Below are 21,452 nucleotides of genomic sequence, written 5' to 3' on the forward strand. Positions count from 1 at the left end.
AATAAGGGGGGTTCAAAGTGGACCTAATTTATACAAATAATCTATTCTGTACTTTCCACAGTAATGCCACAATTTCAATGTTTTCCCAATTTCAATGGTGACTACTTTTCTACCATAATTTTGCACCATTAATTCTAGTTCTCACAGGCCATTTTGCTTGTGAATATTCTGGAAATGCATGGTAGAAAAGTAGTGCACAGGGATAGAGTACAGTTATAATCCTAGTGTGGACATTAATATGCCATACTGGGCCACATATCTTAACCCAGATGAATAGAACACGTTCTTGGCAAAAACCCTGAGAATCCCAGGATATAAAAGCCAATTTCCTTTGCTGTGCATTTCCTTCTTGCCCTCAAGGATAGACCTTACTAAGTAATCTGACATGCAGTGTTACAGGCCAAAATGCAGCTTTTCTTCATTCAGCTATATAGCAACGAATTGCAAAAAGTGCAAACACTACAGTACTTCATTTCTCTGCACACATAATGTAGGTAAATGGAGTATTTGTGGCCTTGGCAGACATATACCATATTATGTATGAAATGTATGTTCTAAATATACAAAAAGGGGATTCATGTAATTTGTACCGAGAAAAAACTGATACTTTGGTTGAAAGTTTACTATATTGAGAAACAGAAATGCTTCAAAATAGTGAAGATTTTTAATACATGATTAGAGATATGCTTTCTTTTTCCTTTAAGAATGCACCTGCTTGACTAATGCTTTTCCGTGGTATGTATTTCCATGTGGCATTTAGTACATCAATAAGTCCACATAAGATAAGAGCACTAATTAACATGAGTTCATACATTTACTTACCTTGTTCCCAACCAGGGGTAGGTGAGGGGAGTTGTATCTGTATCATGTGCTTTTATGTCCTATTACACTCTTAAGAAGTACAGATAAAGGTTGTTTGCTATTATGGCCACAATATCTTTAATATGCACAAGGGCCCCCAGATGCAATGTAAGTGAATGCGGACTACTAAATAGAGAGCAATTCAAATTCTATTTCAAATTTGAAAATGTGTGCAAAATGGGAATACTTAAGAAGAAACCCCTGCTCCATATGTTTGGAGCTTATTTAAAATCAGAGTAGCAGAATATGAAATCTAAAGATTTCAGCAGGGTTAACAACCATTATCAAGGAAATCATAAAAGGCAAGGCAATTTCCTTTTGCAAGACCAGCGGCCCATTCACACTACAGAATTATAGTGCTATTATTCCACTTTAATTAACCCTATGCCACCCTATGAAATCCTGGTCTTGGAAGCTTGGTGGGGCACTGGAACACTCTGGCTTAGAATTGTAAATGTTTCTCCATAAACTGCCAATCCCAGGATTTGATAGGATGGAATCAAGGCAGTTAAAGTGGAATAATAGTGCTATCATTCTGTAATGTGAAAGGGTCACTTAACATATAAGGAACGATGGGGAAATACCAACTGTGACAAAATGAATATAAAGTTGATGAAGTAAACCAAAGAAAAGTGCAGACCATATTGAAAAGCGCAGTGACCTAAATCCAATTAGACTAGACTAACTGAATCAATGGGAATTTGAGAAGTCATCATTTAAGCAAGTTCCAGTGATCCAAAATGGCACAACACTAGTTGAGATTAGTCATTGTTTGTTTAGAACGGGATTTGCCTTTGCCTTATTAACTACTTTGCATAATATCTAGGTAAACAATGGAAATAATTATTATAAAATTTTAAAAACCAAGAGAAAGTATTGCTGACATAATGGCTTCTGAAATGTTTTAGTGTAGCACCTCCTAGAATTTCTTATGAGAGTCAACAAGCATGTAGAAAAGCACAATCTGGTAAGCAATGTCTATTAAGACATCCTGGTAAACCTAGATGTTTACTTCTAAAAAAGAACAAATCTTCTTGTAGAGTCATTACTGGTAAAACAACTTGAAGCAGTGGATAGATTTCACAGTGGAGGGAAGGAAAATGCAGGGTTCCTCAAGGATTGATATTTCTGTTGGGAGTGATGCTTTTAATATGTTAATAAATAATATAGACTTAGGACTGACAAGAGAAACAGTTAAGTTTACTGATGATACAGAATTATTCAACAAATCCTCAATGATACCAGAGAACTAAAAGGACCTCAGGTTGAATAGGCAACAAAATGGCAAAAAGGGTTTGAACCAAAACCTTTCTGACCTCATGTATAGATTTATGATAACTTAACAGGCAGTGTCTAATCAAGGCAGAGATACTGACTTTGTGGTGGACAGCACAGTAAGAATGTGTGTGGCTGCTATAAAAAGGCAAATTACTTCTAGGTGATTCTTAGGAAAGGGTTAGAAATAAAAAATGTACAGTTGGCCCTCCATATCCATAAATTCAACCATCCATAGCTTGAAAATATTGTTTAAAAAATCCAAAAAAATCTTGATTTTTGCCTTTATATAAGGAACGCCATCTTAGTATGTAATGAATTTAATGAACCTCCATGCACTTTGGTATCAGTGGAGGGTTCATGGTCTGGAACCAAATCCCAATGGATACCAAGGGCCCACTCTAGTATTAGAACACTATATACCAGCTTTTAGACCATGCTGCAATAGCAACTCCCAGTATCTTCAATCAGTGGCTATGCTTTCTGAGAAAGGTGGGAGTAGTAATTCAACATGTCTGGAGAACAACAGATTGAGAAAACCAGCGTTATATAAATCTATGGAGCAGCCGCATTTGGAATACTGTGTACAGTTGTGGACTGAAGCATCTGAAAAACAATGAACAGAGAACTTGAGAATGAGCATAAAAGTACAAACAAATTATCAGAGTAGTGGAGCACCTTTACTGTAAAGTCAAGTCAAAGCATTTGGGTTTTGGTTTAAGGGAAAAAGCAATGAAGGGGGAGACATGAGAGAAATTTGTAAACGTATGCATGCCTGAAATAGTAGGCAGATGTATGTTTTCCAATACAATTACTTGCTGGATATGACAGAATTTAAATTTTATTCTGCATGGCAATTCTTTAAAAATAGCCACTTTAAATTAAAAGCAGAAAAATGTTAAGAAAACAATGGGCCAGATTCAGAGTTGCCTCAACACAATACAGTTGCTCATTTTATTGGGATGCAGCAGACATTGCCCTCTGAAGGGACTGGGGTCATGATTTTTACCAATTCCTCACTTTGCTCATCATACCAAACACAACCTCACACACTGTTCTGGAGGACTTTCCAGCCCTCTAGATCACATGAAAGGTCTTAAATGCAGGGACTCAGCAAACATTGCTTCCTCCCTTTATCTAGTCTGTAGAGTTCCACTCAGTCCAACTCTGGATCTGACTCAGTGTTATCACAGTACTTTTTAAACACAGTTATTTGCATAAAGAAACCCAGATACTTAATGTTTTGCTTAGTAATTTCTATTTAATTCAACCTGTGATATGTATATAGGCAAATAAAAATATGTGCAATAATAAAGCATCATTTTTAATATCAGTGGAATATATATACCATAATCCATATTATTGGGACAATGGCTTTAGCCTTTGTGATGGATGAGTTAATCTAAACTTTCTGACATATAAAGATGTTCGTTCTCTGTGGATTAGAGAATGACATGATTACATAATTCTGCTGTATGAAGAAAATACATATTTTTCTAACACATAGTTCAAGTGAATTATGCAGGTACGAAGATACCAATTAAATATTCAGTGGTTTAGTGATCATGCATACTGTCAGTTTGCATATACCTCTTAATGGATTGGTATGATTTAATTTACAAGGTAAAACATACTGTATAGACTCAACTATAAGTCGACCTCATGTATAAGTCAGGTCACATTTTGGGGCCAAAATTATGGATTTTGCCATGACCCGTGGATAGGTCAAGGGTAAAACATGGAAGCTTCTTCAGTGTGTATATGTGTGCGTATGACAAGAGAGACTCTCACTGAGGCTTTTTGCTTTATCGTTTCAGCTTTTGTTTCAGCCAGATGTGCAGGTAGGAGAGGATTCTTAAATGAACAGCAATATCAATTAATCACTCAGGATTTTTTTCTGCTTGTAAGAGCAATAAACTGCTCTGCCAACTGCATGGAGAAATTTGAAAGAGCTGCTATTACATTACCATACTGACACATAAATAAATCCACCTGAGATTTGGGGGGTCAATTTTGGGCATAAATTTTTAGACTTATAGATGAGTATATACAATAAGCTAAAAGAAAACAATAAAAAGGAATACATATTCCTTCAGAATTATTTTTGGCTTGAACAGATACTTCTCATTATGTAATTGAGGACTATGAACATCTGTATACAATATTATATCCACAGTATCTATTCGTTTTTAATTAAGAAGCCATTGAACATTCCTTCAAAATAGAAAATATGCCATTTCACTTTTAAAAACAAGCCTATCAAATTGATAGTTCGTAATTCACTGTGTCTACAGAACACTCTTTCCTTTCATGTGATGTGTACCCACCCCTGAGTTTAGCAATTAGAGTTGTTTTAAACAGTAGACAGTAGATGCAGTAGGATTTGCATATCTATAAAATTTGCTAAGTTAAAATACAAGTAGTAATAAAAACAAAAACCCTAGAATATCCTCAGCCAATTCTGTTAAGTCTGTTTAGCTGATTTGGTTCTTACTTTAAAAATCAAGTAAGAGTTTTGCTCAGTTCAGACATTCATTTATTTACTACTAAGTTTGATTTTCTTTTTTAGTGCAACGATAAGGCAACATTAAAAAGAGCATTGATAGAAAGTTTGCATATGTGTAAAGGTAGTAAGTTTATAAAAGACATCAGTGCTTCCTAAAAACACAGCCTAGATGAAATATCATAAAATTACAGAGGTGAAGAACAATTCACTATTATTTGACAATTGTTTTTTGCTATATAAAAAGGTAGATCTAGTTGTAATCAGATCTTTGAAGGAAAAACCTGGAAAAATTGCTATGGCTGTATGGGACAAGGAAGGTAAGAAAAATATACTTTTGTCTTAAGCACAAATAAAAAGATCCACACTTTTTTTGTCAAAACAGTTCGTCTCTGTCCAAAATGTATTTCTTCCTTTATAATACAGGATTAAAAGACAAGATAAATGTTTACAAGGTAAAGAAATAATTTACAAGAAAATATCTTCTGACAGCTTTTCAGTGAAAATATTGTTTTGTAACATTCAAATATGACATACAACACAACAAAAGAAACAATGAACTCAAACAAAAATTTCCAAACATATAAATAAATGAAATATTGTGTAGGCAACAGGGCTCATGCTGAAGGCTAGTATGAAATAACAGTGTGCAATCTACTTTGAAAACATCTCTAGTGTACATATTAACAAGCCCAATTATGGACTGCAGCAAATTCAGTGGTATCACTGCCATCTGTTCCCATTCACAGAACAAAGTTTGCCTTGATTAAATCATTTCTATCCTATTTTACTCATACCTTTGCTTCAGAAATATAATATACACATAAAAAGGTATTTATTTCACCATAGGGATAACATAGTAATGTACCTCTCTGCTGATATAACTTGAAAATTTTTTTTCCTTGTCAAGACATTGACAGTTCAGTAAATATGCAATGATCTTATTAGTTCTTTAGCTAAGCATGTTTTAACTCACGCTGCTAGTTTTATGATCACAGTGCACAGAATCATATCTAAACAATTAGGTGGCTTTCAAAGTAAATATAGATTACTTATAATCCCAATATACTTAAAACTTTTCATAGGCCCTATCATGCATCTAACTTCTCTTGTGGCAGGGGTTTCCTGATACAATCTTATTGCCGGCAATGGTTACACCAAAACCGTCAAGAAATTCGTATTATTGCACAATACATGAAGACCTGAAATTCTTCCAAAAACTTAAAAAATTGATTTCTGGCATTTTGCGACACCTGCATTAATACTGTATGACTAAAAAAAGCATGTCAGTAGCATGGACTGAACCAGCGATCAACATGCGCCCAGAATGCACACTAGTAAAAATGCAGTCAAAGGAAGTAGTCTTCATTGCCTATTTCTCACTTCCAGTCAGGAGGCTAAAGTTCAAAGACTGAATTATCAAAGTGCTCATTTTCTCAGTAGGACTATCTTCTGTTAGGCGAATCACAAAATGGTGGTGGCATCAACAAGTGTCATCTTCAAAAGAATATAAAAAAATATTATGTAGTGTATTATATTTGTACTTGAGATCACAACCAATAAAGAAATTTAATTCAGGAATATTATCTAATACAGTAATACATGTGGTAATACAGATTTGTTTTACCGATTCAATAAGGAACAAAAAAGATTATGATGAAGTACAGATTATGGAGAACCAGATATCCTAACTCCTGAATCATTGTTTTGCTTTCCATCTACTCAAATAAATAAAAGGATATTGGAAGTAACAGAATCCTCTAGAGGAAATGGGAAGAAACCCGTTTCTCTGTCCTAGTCTGCCAAATGCATCTGAAGAAGTACACTTAAATCTATAAAAGCTCATGCTACCAACTTCTTTCTTTCAGTTAGTCCCAAATGTGCTACAAAATCTTTATATACTGATTCTGCAAACTAACATGGCTGTGTCTTTGAATTCTCTCTTCTAGTACAACTCAATGATCACCCGCAAAGCCTGGTCCAGAGGGATGGGAAAATCTCTAGTGTGGGTTCTCAGGCAGCTTCAAGAGCTACAGAAGAAGAAATGCCCAACATACTGGCATTGTTAAAAGTTGAATTTAAAACATGGTCAAGATTGCTGCCCCTCCCCCCTGGCAACCCTCAGAGTTTGGAACATAAGGTTTGAAAATGAATTTGCTAATGTTAGATGCTGAAAATTAATTAATGGATACAAGCACTAACACCTGAAATCTTTTAGTTTAGTAAGTTGTTGTGAAATCACTACAGAAAAGTAGTGAATGAATTAATCAATTAGTTAATTTCTAAGATTTCATACTTGCCCACCCTTGCTCCCAACTACTGTAGGGAAGTATTGTAGGGAAGTAAAAAAAAAATCAAAGAAAATGTTCTTTTCTAATTTTCTTCATTCCCTTATTTAGTTGTCTTCTGTTTTCAAACAAATTCTAGACACTACTGTATAATTAATATCCCTATGACCCAGAAGTTGCCTCTAATCTGAGGCTTGGGATGCTTTTCTCATTACACTCCTGGCTTAAAGAGAGTGAGATGTGAAAAAAGTTTCGATACCTCACAAACAAGAGAGTACCTAACTGCTGGAGATGTCTTTAGATACAGGCAACACTTTGTTTCCTGTAATGTTAGTTTCATAACACAAAAGGATCATTTGTAATTTAGGAAAGACATTACTCCCCTCAATTCTGCATTTGGCTCCAATATTATATTCTTGTTTCCTCTCACAGCAAGTGGGTGGTTATATTTCTAGTTTATTCTGGTAGTTATTGAACTCTTACTTACAGTCACTATTACTTATTTGCTACAAAAGGTGTATGATAAGTACTGCTGTACAACAAAGCTGATAATTGGTTCCTCTTGCCTCTGAATTTATGCTATTATTAATGGTGATATATGCTCACAAATACATCACTTTCCAATTAAATCTAGAAATATGAAAATATGCTCTACTTCTTAGCTATACCAATTTTGTATATAGAGGTTTCATAATCAAATCCAACCCATTAATACACTACCAGATTAAATGCATTTGATTGCATTATTTTATATTATTGTTAAGAATCCCAAATGTTTAATATTAATACAGAAGGTTAAGCAATTTTTCTTATTCTTTCTGCAGAACATTTTCAAGATAAATAACTCACCGTGATACCACCATTTCGTCTTCTTTGGATTCTTGTTACATGTTCTTACATAAAATGAATTATCTGGTGGTCGTCTCTGCAATAAAGAAGACCCAGATATCAAACAAACAAACAACCCCCTCAAAAAAAACCCAGTATATTTCAGTGACATAGTCAATTATATAATGGATATATAATTACAGGAGAGACCCTTCTCTCAGTCCCACCACAATCACAAGCACGGTAGATGGGAACATGAGAGAGGACCTTTTCCATGGCTGCCCCTAGACCAGCGGTTTTCAACCTGTGGGTTGCGCCCCCTTTGGGGGTTGAATGACCCTTTCACGGGGTTGCCTAAGACCATCGAAAACAAGTATTTCTGATGGTCTTAGGAACCGAGACCATCGATTGGTGGTCACAACAACATGAGGAACTATTAAAGGGTTGCGGCATTAGGAAGGTTGAGAACCACTGCCCTAGACTGTGAATCTCCCTTCCCAGGGAGGCAGAATGGCCCCCTCCTTGTTGGCTTTCTGCTGGCAAGGTAACACCTGCCTGTTCAGACAGGCATTTAAAACAAAGTTTTTAAAGCATGAGCTGGGGTGTTGTATTGTTTTAAAGTATTTTTAACATTTTAATCTTTTTAGCTGTATTTTATTCTTTAAACATGTAATTTGTTTTAATACTGTAATACATTAACTCTATTTTAATATACCATTTTTGTATGCTTTTACTTGTACTTTTTTTAATGTTGTGAGCCACCCTGTGTCCTAGTTTTGAGAAAAGGGTGTGATTAATAGTAATAATAGAATAAAGTCATTAAAATACATTAAGACAGTAATGTTCAGTACTAACTTGTCATTTATGAGCTTTGTCTTTTTTCTGAGACTACTCTCCTAGCTTCTGGTGTTTGATTAGATGTTGCCCTATCTCCAAATTATTTTTCTTGACAAAAGTGCTGGACTCTTGACTATATCTTGGGGGGGGGGAGTATGTACCCTACCTCCCACCCCAATCCCAGGATGAGTTATAATTCCAAGAGAATTTTCATTTCCTGAAGTTGCAACACCAGGAGGCTAAAATATAGACAAAGTCCCATTATTTATTCATTGTAAATCTTCATCCAGCTTGTCTATGGACAGTGAGTGGAGAAAATGCACCCACAGTACTGACACCATTGTGCCAACAGAAGAGTTAGACATAGCCTCATGCCTTCCATTTAAGCCTGCTACTGCTAAAACATAAATCAATCTCTCCAATATCCAAGTTTGAAACCCTGCTCAGCCATGGAAACCCACTGGGTGACCTTGGGCAACTCACACTCTCTCAGCCTCAGAATAAAGCAAAGGCAAACCCATTCTGAACAAATCTTGTCAAGAAAATCTCATGATAGGTTCACCTCAGGGTTGCCATAAATTGGAAAAGACTTGAAGGCACATAACAAAGTTCCCAGGCTGCAGCTGAGTTAATATTGCTGTTTCATACTGATGTGGAGACATCTAGTGGTAACAGTTCATTCCTGCAAGCCAAATTCTAGAAGAACTGAACAGTTCCAAACTTTTACCTTTGAACTGTGTGTGTGTGTGTGTGTGCGCGCGCGCGTGTGTGCCAGGAGGAAGGCTATCATCTGCTGACTGAAATGTATTATTGTATCAGAAGAGTTAGAAATAAAACCCTCACCAAATAAGCTATTTACAAAAAAGCATGTTTTGGCACCTAAGCAGCAGTTAGAGCAGTTGCTGCTGTATACCCCTTACCTGTCTCCACGATCACATCTTCTCTGAAAACTCATGTCATGGCCCATAAAGGCAGAAATGGAGTGCCTGGCTATGCTGACATAGCCAGGCACCTCCATCTAAGGTCACAGGCCTTCAGAGAAGAGTTTCAAGGAAACTCTGTGAGAAACAGTGGGTCTTTATGCTCTGGGCTAAGGCTCCTTTGGGCTGAAATTGGTGCAGAACCACAAGATCACCATCTGCACTGGCCGATACCAGCCTAGGGCTAATGGTCTGCGTCATCCATACAGGCTCTGTTAGGCCAGGGAGAGCACAGACATTTTGGCCCATATGCACTGGCTCTGAGTCTACAAAAGCTTATGCTACAAACTTCTTTCTCAGTTTCTAAAATGCTATAAGATCCCTATATATACTAGAACAGATTAACACGTCTATGTCTTTAAATATAATGATTTGTAATGTATCTAACTTTCTGAAACTGGCAAATTCTTTTGAAGCTTTCTTCACAAATGATTTATTTCCACAATTAAAGTACTTGGGGGGGAGGGGTGTTCATCCATCATCAAATCTTACTAGTAGTGAAATTCTCTTCCCATTCAAATTAGATAAACTCTCAATTAAAATGTATCAGATTTAGGAGTTTGTGTAATTTAGGGCACATATTTTCAGAAGCACCTCAAATGTTCAATGAACAAAGACTTTAAAGACAAGTAAAGCTTTTGGATATCTCTGACAGAGCCCTCAGGAAGAATTTAAAATGTAAGGTCTAGACAATGAAAAACACAGATAGGTTTTATTTAGATAAAAAAACTTTTTCATACATAGTTTGTTTCCTTTTCAGATTAACTGTTTTCACTTCTGCATGTTCCTTAACACAAAGACTGCAGCAGTTTATGTTCATGGTTTTAAAATGTTTTAACATTTTAAAACTGCCTTTAATTTCATAAACTGTTTTTAGAATGTTTAAATTTTATTATTTATAAATGTTTTAATCTGCTTAATTAAATTTTACCTATATGGGGTGGAATATTAATATTTTAATAAATTAAATTTAATAAATTAAAAATCTTAAACCCCAATTTCTTAGGTTCTTTATATAAAATCTCACACAACAACATTCATTAGTTTTTCAGATGTCAAAGGACCTGTTATAATAATCATCATCATTACTGCAAGGTTACGATTCTGAATCAGATTTTTTTGTAATGAATAATTCAATGTTTGTCCACAACCTTTGTGAACTTGAGTTGTATAATAATTATCTTAGCTTTTGCATTTAACAGCTCAGCTATAATAAATCTTGTTAGTCTTTTTGTTACTGAAAAGGTAATATATTGTTGTCCCTCCAGATTCACGGACTTAGCATTTGTGGTTTTGATTTTTCAGAAACGTTAAGCCTGCTGGCATGTACTCCTCCCTGCCTAACTTGGGCTTTTCTCCGTGGAGAAAAAAAAAAGCCCAGGAGGGAGGGGGCAACCATGAAGAGGAAGTGCCTCCTCCTCTTCCTCTCCCACTCCTTTCCCTTTAGCCAATTCTGGGACTAGCCTGCTTCTTCTCATACCCTCACCCTTCGGTTCCTTTAGCCAGCTCTGGGAAGGGATCAAAAGGTGGGGGATGCAAAGCAGCAGCTGCATACCTGCTTCTTCTCATCCCCTCACCCTTTAGTCCCTTTAGCCAGCTCTCGGAAGGGACCGAAGGGTGGGGGCATGAGGAGAAGCAGGCGTGCACCTCCTTTTCATCCCCTCGCCCTCCGGTCCCTTTAATAGACTCCCAGAGCCAGATAAAGACGGGATGGTAGGGGAAGAGCTGGGCGAGCTCCCCCTGGCCCATCCCATGCCTTGGACAGCCATCCCAGACATTGGAGGGGAAGGGCTTACTTTAGTCATGATTTTTTTCATATTCTCCTAACCCTCGTGAATCCAGAGGGACGACTGCAATTCCTTTCCAGCATCCATCCATATAGATGCTCAATTATTTTAGAACTTAACTCAAGAGAGTATTTCTGTGCTGAAATATATTCTACTGTATGCTGAAAAAAATTTAACTACATAACTAATTCATTAACATAAATTCAGATACTCTATTCCATCCTAATGTTTAAACAAAATGTTTGTTCTGCTCAAACTGTTTCCTCTGAGCTGCCTGTATGGGCCAAAAGGCTGTCCCCCTCCCCATCCCCATCGGTCTGGCACTATCCTGTTTAGATGACACAGGCCAACAGCTCTGGGCCAGGAATGGGTAGAGCAGATGCCATTCTGGTGGATCCGGCCCAATCTTAGCCTAGTCTAAAAATGCTGCCTATTTGCGGCAAGGTTTCCCAAAAATGCCACCGTGACAGCCAGTAGACCAAACAACCATGTGCCCCCTTGCCTGCTGCTACCACCACCATTTTACTTGCAGGCCCCAGTGGCAAACTATTATGTTGGAAGGGGTACCTGAACACGTAAGTGAAGACAGGTTCTGCCCATAAAGGACAGGCATCTGAACACCCACCCATCACTGCACTGGACCAATAAGTGCTTGAGTGCAAATGGGCTAGATACATGGGCAGGATGCTATGGGGCTGGCCTGTCATATCCTACCCATGCATTCAGCACTCTTGAAGCAAATAATTTCTCTAACAAAAATTATACACTTGACTCTTGACTTTCACGGCTTTGGCATTCAAGAATTTGTTTATTCGTGAGTTCCTTGCCTTATCTGTGCACATGCTCCTCCCTCCTTCCCAGGCTTTTCCCCTGAGAGCAAGGAGGAAAAGCTTAGGAGAGAGCAAACAGCCAGGAAGGGTGCACACACACTTCTTGCCCTTCCTCCTATGTCTCAGACCAGTCTGAAACACTTGAGGGGAGGCGGGGGACTAAAGAATTGGAGGAGGGGCGACAGTAGCATGTGTGTGAGTTCCCCGCCTCCCTTTCAATGCTTCAAATAGCTGGCCTTAGCTATCTGAGGCATCGGAAGGGAAGTGAGGGACTTGCATAAATGAGCACACTTCTCTCGCCCTTCCAATCTCTTATTCGTGGATTTTCCACATTCGCGGGGGTCTTGTTCCCCTAACCCCCATGAATGTGGAAAGCTGACTGTACATTCATCTAAAAACTTTAATATGTTTTACCTTAATCTCTAGCACTGTGTTATCTTAGAGTTACAAAGCTATTCCGAAATCCTTACAAAGAAAACATTAAAGTAATAGTAAAACCTCAGTTTTAAAATGGAAGATCTTACTTCCGCTTACTTTATTTCAATTCTATTTCTGAAGTCATACCTTTTCCTTGCAGCTGGAAAGCATGCTAATAATGCTAAGACAAACTGATTGCACTGAAAGAGCTGGAGACCAGTCTTCTGTTAGAATAGATAAACAGATATGACCATTGCTATATACATGAGGATGAACAGGAATATTTTCACCTGTAAACATGACCTAAAAAATAAAATAAAAATGCAGTTAACATTTTATTGAAATATGTCAAAAAGCATGTAATTATCAGTAGTGAAGTCTTCAGTTTTTAATATGAAAAAACAAAGAGACCTACTGAAATAAATGGGATTTCCAGTCATGACTACCTTGTGTATAGCCTTCAGTGAATGTAAATAGAACTAAATTTGGCTCTAAGTCATTGTCTACATAACATCTGTATTTTAAGCTATCATTACAGAATTCATTAATGTGATGGTCCAAAATTTGCACTCAAGGGAAAAATACATACAATTTTAAAATCAACGAAATAAAGTAACCAATTACACTCTGCTTTCCTTGGATCACAGTATGTAAAAGACAATTGTTTCACATCAGCTATTGTCTAATTAATGGAGCTTCTTTATTTCTCCCCTACAATGCAAAGCTAATAAGTGCTGGCATTTTCCTCTCATACAGGTGAAATCACTGGTCCATACTGCTCAGGATTGCTGACTGTAAGTGGCTATCCAGGATTTCAGACACCTGGAATGCTTGGGATTGAACCTGGAACCTTTTCCATACAAAACACATGTCCTAATTTTGAGTTGCAACTATTCTACATCTTAGCAGAGATCTCCTACATGGAACTTCATATATTAAAATATAATGCACTTTCATGCATTTTGAGCAGTAAGTCGTTGTTAGGTTTCTGGTTTTTATTCTTATGAAACAGAGTTTAAATATGTCTTTTAAAACCAGTGTGGTGTAGTGGTTTGACTATGACTCTGGAGACCAGGTTTCGAATCTTGGCAATGTAAATCCACTGGGTGACCTTGGGCAAGTCACACTCCCTCAGCCTCAGGATGGCAATGACAAACCTCCTCAGAAGAAACCTGCAGGACCTAAATGGAGCAGTGGAGGATAGGGGGACTTCTAGATATCTTATCCACAGGGTCACCATGACTCATGGATTGATTCAAAGGCAACTGACAATAACAAAAGTGAGTTTTGTATTTTAATGGGCTCTACCTCTCCCCAAGCCTTAGAGAGGCAGGAAAGAAGCAACATCATCATCATCATCATCATCATCATCAGTTCTTGTAATGGAACGATGGGTATAGTGGAAGCTATAGTGGAATCGGTACATTTCAAGGGGGGGGGTATGGTTTGAGTATTGGACTACAAGTCTGGAGACCAGGGTTCAATTCCCAGCTTGGCCACGAAACCCACTGGGAACTTGGAAAGTTACACTAAGCCTCAGAGGAGGGGAATGGCACCCCCCCCCCCGAAGTAACTTGCCAAGAAAACACTATAGCCTTAGGGTCACCATAAATTGAAAAAGACTTGAAGGTACACAGCAGCAACAACAAAACCCACAGTTCAATATTTTCATTTTTCTTCATTCCAACCTGAGAAGCATTAATCTTAGTTTTTTTTTTCTAATTATGATCTTGCAGGACATAAATCTTCCTCCATAATATATTTTAACTCAGTGTTTTTAAAAATGTTTGTTTATTTATTTATTTGGAATATAGTACCACCTCCATATCTGCAGAGGACACATTTCCAGATTTACAATGGAAATGCAAAGCTGCAGATAATAGTGAACCCTACTGAAATGAATAACTTCAACAGGAAACTGGCCACAGAGTCACACCGGAGGACCTATAGATTCTTAGATCACTTCTCTAGGCATTTCTAGGTCCTCCAAGGCAACCTTATGGTCTACTTCTGCTGGATGCATACCACAGAATTGTACTGGAAGACCTATACCTAGAGAAAGTGTCTTTTAGATGTGGGTAAATGAAACCATAGCTAATGGCCCTGCATATACAGGGATCATTCTGTATTTATACTGCACCATTCAGCCAAAATATTATATTCTATTTAATTGTTTTTTACTACAATAATTGATCTTAGATGTATTTTATTTTAATTTAAGTTGTAAGCAGCTTTGGGTCCTGCACTGGGAGAAAGGAAGGATATAAAGAAGAAGAAACAAATAAAGTAATAACTATTTTAACATTGTTAACATAGACTGAGTATTCTCATGTATCCCTAAAGCAATGCTACTCAAAGTGGTGATCCATGGATTGGTGCCAGTTCTCAAGCCAGCACCTGCCAGTCACTAATTAATTTAAAGGGAAAAAAATTATAGCTGATAGACACAAATATAGTACTAATTTTTTACATACGGGGGGTGGGGGTGGGTTTGTCAATTCCCCATATCAGATAGCTTGAGAGGCACTGCCCAAAAGCATCTATATAAAATGATTCCTTACTGTCTTCTCTCTTATTTTATACTTTCAAATCAGATTGCATTGTTCTTTCACTTTCCTGTAACTAGACAAACATTTTAAACCCATTTAAAATCTTTCAAAATATACTGTTGTGTTCATATACTAGCTAATTTAATTTGTGTTCTTCCCCAGTCCATGGTACCAGTACTCAAGTACTGAAACGGAAATGCTGCCAATACTGTTTGAGGTTCAGACCTTGACTGGGGAGAGGCAGATTCAAATTCCTACTCAGCCACAAAACTAACTGAGAGACACTGGGCCATAGACTCACCATGTTTCAACCTACCATATGGAGTTCATTTAAATTTAAAATGGGGAAGTGGACAAAACAGCCAGATCAACTGATAAAAGCCAACGGTGTGGGCCAAGGGTTAGGAGTCACCACAGTTTTGAAACGGGTAAGGGAGGCCCTATGACAGGATCACCTTATGATAGGATCACCATAAGTGGGAAACAATTTGAAGGCACACAACAATGACAATAACAAGGCAGGCAACACAAATTAAATGGGAGACTGGTGTTAAATTAGAACTGTAAGTGTTGTTATAACACTTACAGTTCAGTTATTGCAGGAGACCTTTCAAGTCACAGCTCCATTTTGTCACCATAGAGAATGCCTTCTTTGTGTCACCAAACTACTAAAAGGCAAAATAAGACTTTCAGGCTAATTTTGTCTAGTAAAACATACAACAAGCAAGCAACCTATAATACAGACATTTTAATGGAAACTTGCTGTTCAAATGTTAGTGTTCAAGTTTCAAGATGCATGTTTTCTTTTCTTTTTACAAAAACAAAAGCAAGTCATATTCAATACAGTGTATTTTAAGGTTTTAATTAACATTAGCCAATTACATTATTAGTTTTGCACTTTTCTGTTGTTACAATAACATGGCCAAAGTTTCTTTGAATACTGATAAAAAGACATACACCTGCTTGAAAAGGAAACTGCTAGCTCGAGAGAAGCACTATGCAGTTATACGCCTCATAATCTACTGCTGTGGCCAGGAAGGCTATTCAGTGTATCAAGATTTGGGAGGGATATTAGGTGTCATATTTATTGTTAAAGTATTATCCCTGCACTTTAAAAAAAACCTCAGAAAGTCAATGAATACTGATATTATATTCAATGTATATCACAACAACTGCTTTGTGATTCAAGCCAAATATATGACAGTACATATTACCTGAGGAGAGTCAAATGGATAGCGACTACTGAATTTAAACAGCAGTTGAAATTTCTCCCCTTCATATAACGTTCCAGCAGCACCTTCCATATCTACAATCCACCTTCAGGAATAAAACATAAAAAGAAGGATTGGTATCTTCCTTTAACATATACAACCATAAAACGCTATGAGTAGAGCAACTTGTTTAATAGGGGTTTTGAGTTATTTTATAAGCAGCTGTTCCTCACAAAAGGTAGACTTAAAAACCCTCAGTTTTAAAAAGTAATTTTAGCATTTAATGGAATTCTGGTAGTCAGCTAAAAAGAATGTCCTTTGCTATGTCTAAACTTTAGACATGTCCCAATCTTTGGTTCTCCGGGTATTTTGGACTTCAGTTCCCAGAAGCCCCAGCCAACTTGGCCAACAGTATAGAATTCTGGGAGTTCCACACCTACCAATACCTATTAATGGATAAAGTCTCACTTCCTAATCATTTTGGAAAGTTGTCAGACAGAACCTATTCTCACTGAACATGTTTTTTTTTAAAAATAAATATTCTAGGCACACTCTCATCTCAAAATAATCCACCTAATGAACAGGGATTGTGTTTAAAAGTTCTAGTTTGTGTTTAGTACGGTTTCTTCTTCTCCTCATTTAGCCATATCTCACCAGCACTTAACAGTGACTGTAAAATTCTACCATAACACTGAGTTCTTAAAACAAGGTTTCCATTTGTGCAATGGGACTGTCCCTTCCTCAATTCTTTCCCCCACACCTATGCATCCACCCAAGCTCCTCTGGAGTCCTCCAATTTTTTAGAGCAGATGGGAGAACTGCACATTTATTGTTTCATTATTCATCACAAAAAATAAGGAACATTGGCCCCATACAGACAGGCCAAAATAAAGCTACTTTTGGTTACTTTTGAGGTATGCTGTTTAAATTATGAATGCAAGGCCAGAAGCTGTGCCAAAGCCACAATTCAGTCTTAAGGATAGGAGCACAGCTTTGGTGCAGCTTCCGGACTCTTAGGGCGCATGCATCATTTAAACAGCATACCTCCAAAGTGACCCAAAGCAGCTTTATTTTGGCTTGTCTGTATGGGGCCATTATTATTATGTAGTTAATAAGTACTTAAGTATTTATTAGAAGCTGGTATAGAAGAAGAGAACCAGTGTGGTGTAGTGGTTCAACTGCTGTACTACAATTCTGGAGACCAGGGTTTGCGTCTCCGCACAGCTATGGAGACCCATTGGTAACCTTGGAAAAGTCATACTCTCTCAGTCTCAGAGGAAGACAACAAATCTTTCCAAAAACCCTGTGATAAGGTTGCCTTATAGTTACCATATGTCAGAAAAAATTGGAGGCACATAACAACAACAAATAAAATATGATCATTTTTTAAAAGGGATGACTAGCTACAGTTTTACTCATACACATTCCTTCTGGACACATTCAAGATGCTTAATCTTTTTTAACATTTCAAAACAATTGCTTCTTAGAGCAGACTATAATGGTTACTGTGTCAATAAAACTTATTATCAACAATATTATTATAATTTACTACTACTGTGTTATTATTTGAATAGTATGACACCAGTATGACACCATTTAAACACTCAGTATATTAAGCAATAAAAGGTAATAGTATGCACTTTTCACAGTCATGTTGTAACACATGTTCTATTTGTAAGGAGTTACAAATGAGTAAAAAAGGACCCCAATTCCTATTGTTTGTGTTTACTCTCCAGCTGAAGTAGCAGCACACAACCAACATATGGAAACAGGAGATGATTTACTAACATTTATTATATGACTGTGTAACCATTTACATAAACTGAAAATTTAAATTGAAGAATAACATAAACCAGGTATAGGCAAGGTGGAGGAGGTAATGCTTTGTGGGTAACAAAAGCCTTCAAATGGAAACATAACACTAGAAATATGTTTTGTCTTTCCTCAGGGCTCTGACTCTATTTTACTTATAGCAGAATTTCAAAAATATTGGCAACTGAAATTCAAAAAAGAAAGATTATATTTAAAATAAACAAATAAATACAGGATGTGAATGTGGAATTACATATATACTCAACTATAATTTGACCTCAAGTTAAAAGTCAAGGGGAGGTTTGGGGGCAAAAATTATGGATTTTTTTGATCCGAGGATAAGTTGAAGGTAAAAGTCAACCCAGGATTTTTGGGGTGCTTTTTTACTAGATTTTCTAGAATTATACATGAATACCACAGTACCACTCTGCTGTGCTTTGTGAACACTTTAATAAGTAATTTAGAACAATAAGAATACAGCTTTCTTGAAGGAAGTTGGAGGTTATTATAAAGCAGTATTTCATGATGACAGTTCCCAAACTTAAATGTGAGAAAAAAAATTGAAAAATTCTTAAAACCCATGAAATGACCAGAGCTACTCTGTTCTTGTCTATAAAAAGTGACAGATGCCCTTTTTAATCATGTCTCCAAGTGAGCAATGCTTGTACCTAAATCATTTGAATTTGACAGCAGTACACATCCAACCATGCACTGCAAATAGGATCTTAACTCAGTGATTCAGAACCAGGAAGTATGTGTACTGTGTCCTTCAAATTAGCCCCATAAAATGAACAGAACCAAACAGGCAGCACCTCAGTGATACAGTACAACGGTTATGTTATTTAAGTATCTCAAAGGTAAAAGAAATACTCCTTAAAATTGTATATGTTTCAATCAAATATTTTGGACTCCATTTCAGGCTACAAGGCCCCAAAGCACAAAGCTAGATAAATTTATCTTAATTTATTGTTTCAGATTTTTCAATAAATTTATAACCATGCAAGGATTTGGGAAACAACAAAACAGGGCAAAGTGCAGAATGTGTAAATTCCATACTAATTATATATGTACAGAATATGTAAATCTCATAATAATTATACACAAGTATACTGTACCATACTTAAAAAAGTAAATATTGTACATGCAAGTCAGATAATATATATATTTTATTTTCAAACCAATGTATCACCAGGAAAAAACCCAATCAAGCTCATTCTCAATTTCAGCTAGGCCAGAAATTAGGAAAATATAGACACTCACTGTGTAATTGAATTTTGTACACTCTTTTCATTCAAAGTCATTCCTGGGGGTGGGTCATTCTGTAATGCTAATAACTCTTTCTGTAGCCTCTTCTAATGGAAAAAGAGAGAGCATTTCATTAGTCTGTCACTGTTTCGAACATGCCACCACTAAACAATATATAATACTGCCAAACATGTTTATACTCCAAAGGTGCATAATGAAAATATATATATATATTTTAAAAAAACAAAAATGAAAAGTTGCACCATTTCTAAATAGTGGTCTAACTTTGCATCTTGTGTGGCATTATAATTTCTGGGAGATACTTATGATATACTGAGAAGTACAAGTTCCTTCTCCTTAGTAATAAGTATTTCAGATCCTTTATTTCATTTGTCCCCAATATTATTCATGCCCAAACAACGGTGCACTTCTATAGAGAATTAAAAAAAAACATAAATTTGTGTCACATAAGCTATAATCTTACAAACACCTGTTAGGAGTGAACAACCTGAATATTTACTTCTGAGTAAGCAAGCACATGTTCAAGCAATTCATGTGGTCATCAAGAAGTGATTTATAGAAATCAGTTTTATAAGCTAAATATGTTATGTCAACAAATCCAAAGTGTTGCCAGTTGAGTTCTCCTATTTACATGGCAAACCAAATAGCAGAGTAGTAGTACTAGGTAATCAGGCTTTTGATGACAAGGTGGACTAAATGTGCCAAACAGCTATTGGGTAACATCAAAAGTATAGGGTGACAATGGCAGAGGATCACTCACAAACAATGGCACAGATCTCACTTGTTAGTACTGCATGGAAGGAGACATTGTAAACCCTTTTTGAATGTCTGATATCTATATTGAGACAATCCTAAATCAAACAAGAGATAGTCAGAAGATGAAACTCCACAGCTGGATAGCACTCAACAAGCTACTGGGGTACAGCAGAGGACAACTGCAAGTAGCATTGTGGCTAATGAAACAACTGAGCTTAATCTACAAGGACATTCAGCTATTGACAGGTTCAGAGGTACTGTCCGAAAAATGTGATCAAATCCCATTTTGGAAGAAAGGTGGGATAAAAATCCAATAAACAAACAAACAAGCAAACAGTAACAGGTTGTGTCATAGACCATTAACAACTAATGTTAAAAAATAGAGTTAAGCTAATGAAGAATACTAAAACAACTACTGTATCATGCTGAAAAACAATCAGAAGAATATCCTCATAAAATTTAAAGATAATGAAATAAATAGATTTGCACTATTAAGCCTAACTGTTTGGGAACCATAAGAACTCTGGACTGAAGCCAGGGACAATATCAGGGAGGTATGCAAAAAGACACTTTGCAGCCAAGAAGAAAGGGAAGCATCAATGGATGACAGATGAAACTCTTCAAGAAGTTATGGCAGGCAAGAAACAAAGTGAAAAAGATGACAGAAATAGTCAGAATCCTAAATGCAACTGTTCAGCAACTTGTTCACAAGGATAAAGAGAATTATTATAACAGGCAATGTAGAAAAAGAAGACAACAAAAAAAGAACAAAAGACCTCTTCCACAAGATCTAATAAATCAAAGAGAAATATAAACCTAGAGTGGGAATGCTCTAAAACCAGCAGGGGAACACATTACATGACCACACAGAAATAAAAAGAGGATGGAAACAAATACAGTGCACACAGAAATAAAAAGAGGAAGGAAACAAATACAGCAGGGCTCTGGAGCTCTCTCAGTCTTAAGGTTGCTATAAGTCAAAGGTGGCTTGATGGCAGAGAAGGGGCGGGATGTCCCATAGGGAACAATGGGGCATGTGCCCAGGGTGCGTGCGCACTGCCGCACCGCCGCATGCACAAGCCCCATTCATTTATATGGGACTTGAGCATAGGCAGAATTTGCTTTACGTGAGGGAGTCCAGAATGGTTCCCTCACATGAAGTAAGGGCGCGCTGTACATTGAAAGGATAAGTTTCATTCAAAGAAATACCATTTCAAAAAAGGGAACTGGAAGCTGCACTCAGAGCAATTGA

The 21,452-nt window shown here is 36.8% G+C and overlaps 1 protein-coding gene across 1 annotated transcript in view; it reads right to left on the bottom strand.

The window, feature by feature from the left end:
• Positions 1-2,028: 2,028 nt before the first annotated feature.
• UBE2W (ubiquitin conjugating enzyme E2 W) overlaps positions 2,029-21,452 on the bottom strand; it is a 32,879-nt gene continuing 13,455 nt past the window's right edge. Inside the window, exons 2-6 of the mRNA XM_042465229.1 lie at positions 19,439-19,530; positions 16,370-16,472; positions 12,754-12,909; positions 7,777-7,852; positions 2,029-6,136 (exon numbers count right to left, since the gene is read on the bottom strand). Of these exons, the coding sequence (XP_042321163.1) occupies positions 6,123-6,136; positions 7,777-7,852; positions 12,754-12,909; positions 16,370-16,472; positions 19,439-19,530 (441 nt within the window). The 3' untranslated portion in view covers positions 2,029-6,122. The remainder of the gene's footprint in view (positions 6,137-7,776; positions 7,853-12,753; positions 12,910-16,369; positions 16,473-19,438; positions 19,531-21,452) is intronic.

This window comes from Sceloporus undulatus, chromosome 4 (assembly GCF_019175285.1).
Source record: "Sceloporus undulatus isolate JIND9_A2432 ecotype Alabama chromosome 4, SceUnd_v1.1, whole genome shotgun sequence".
Classification (NCBI taxonomy): Eukaryota; Metazoa; Chordata; class Lepidosauria; order Squamata; family Phrynosomatidae; genus Sceloporus; species Sceloporus undulatus.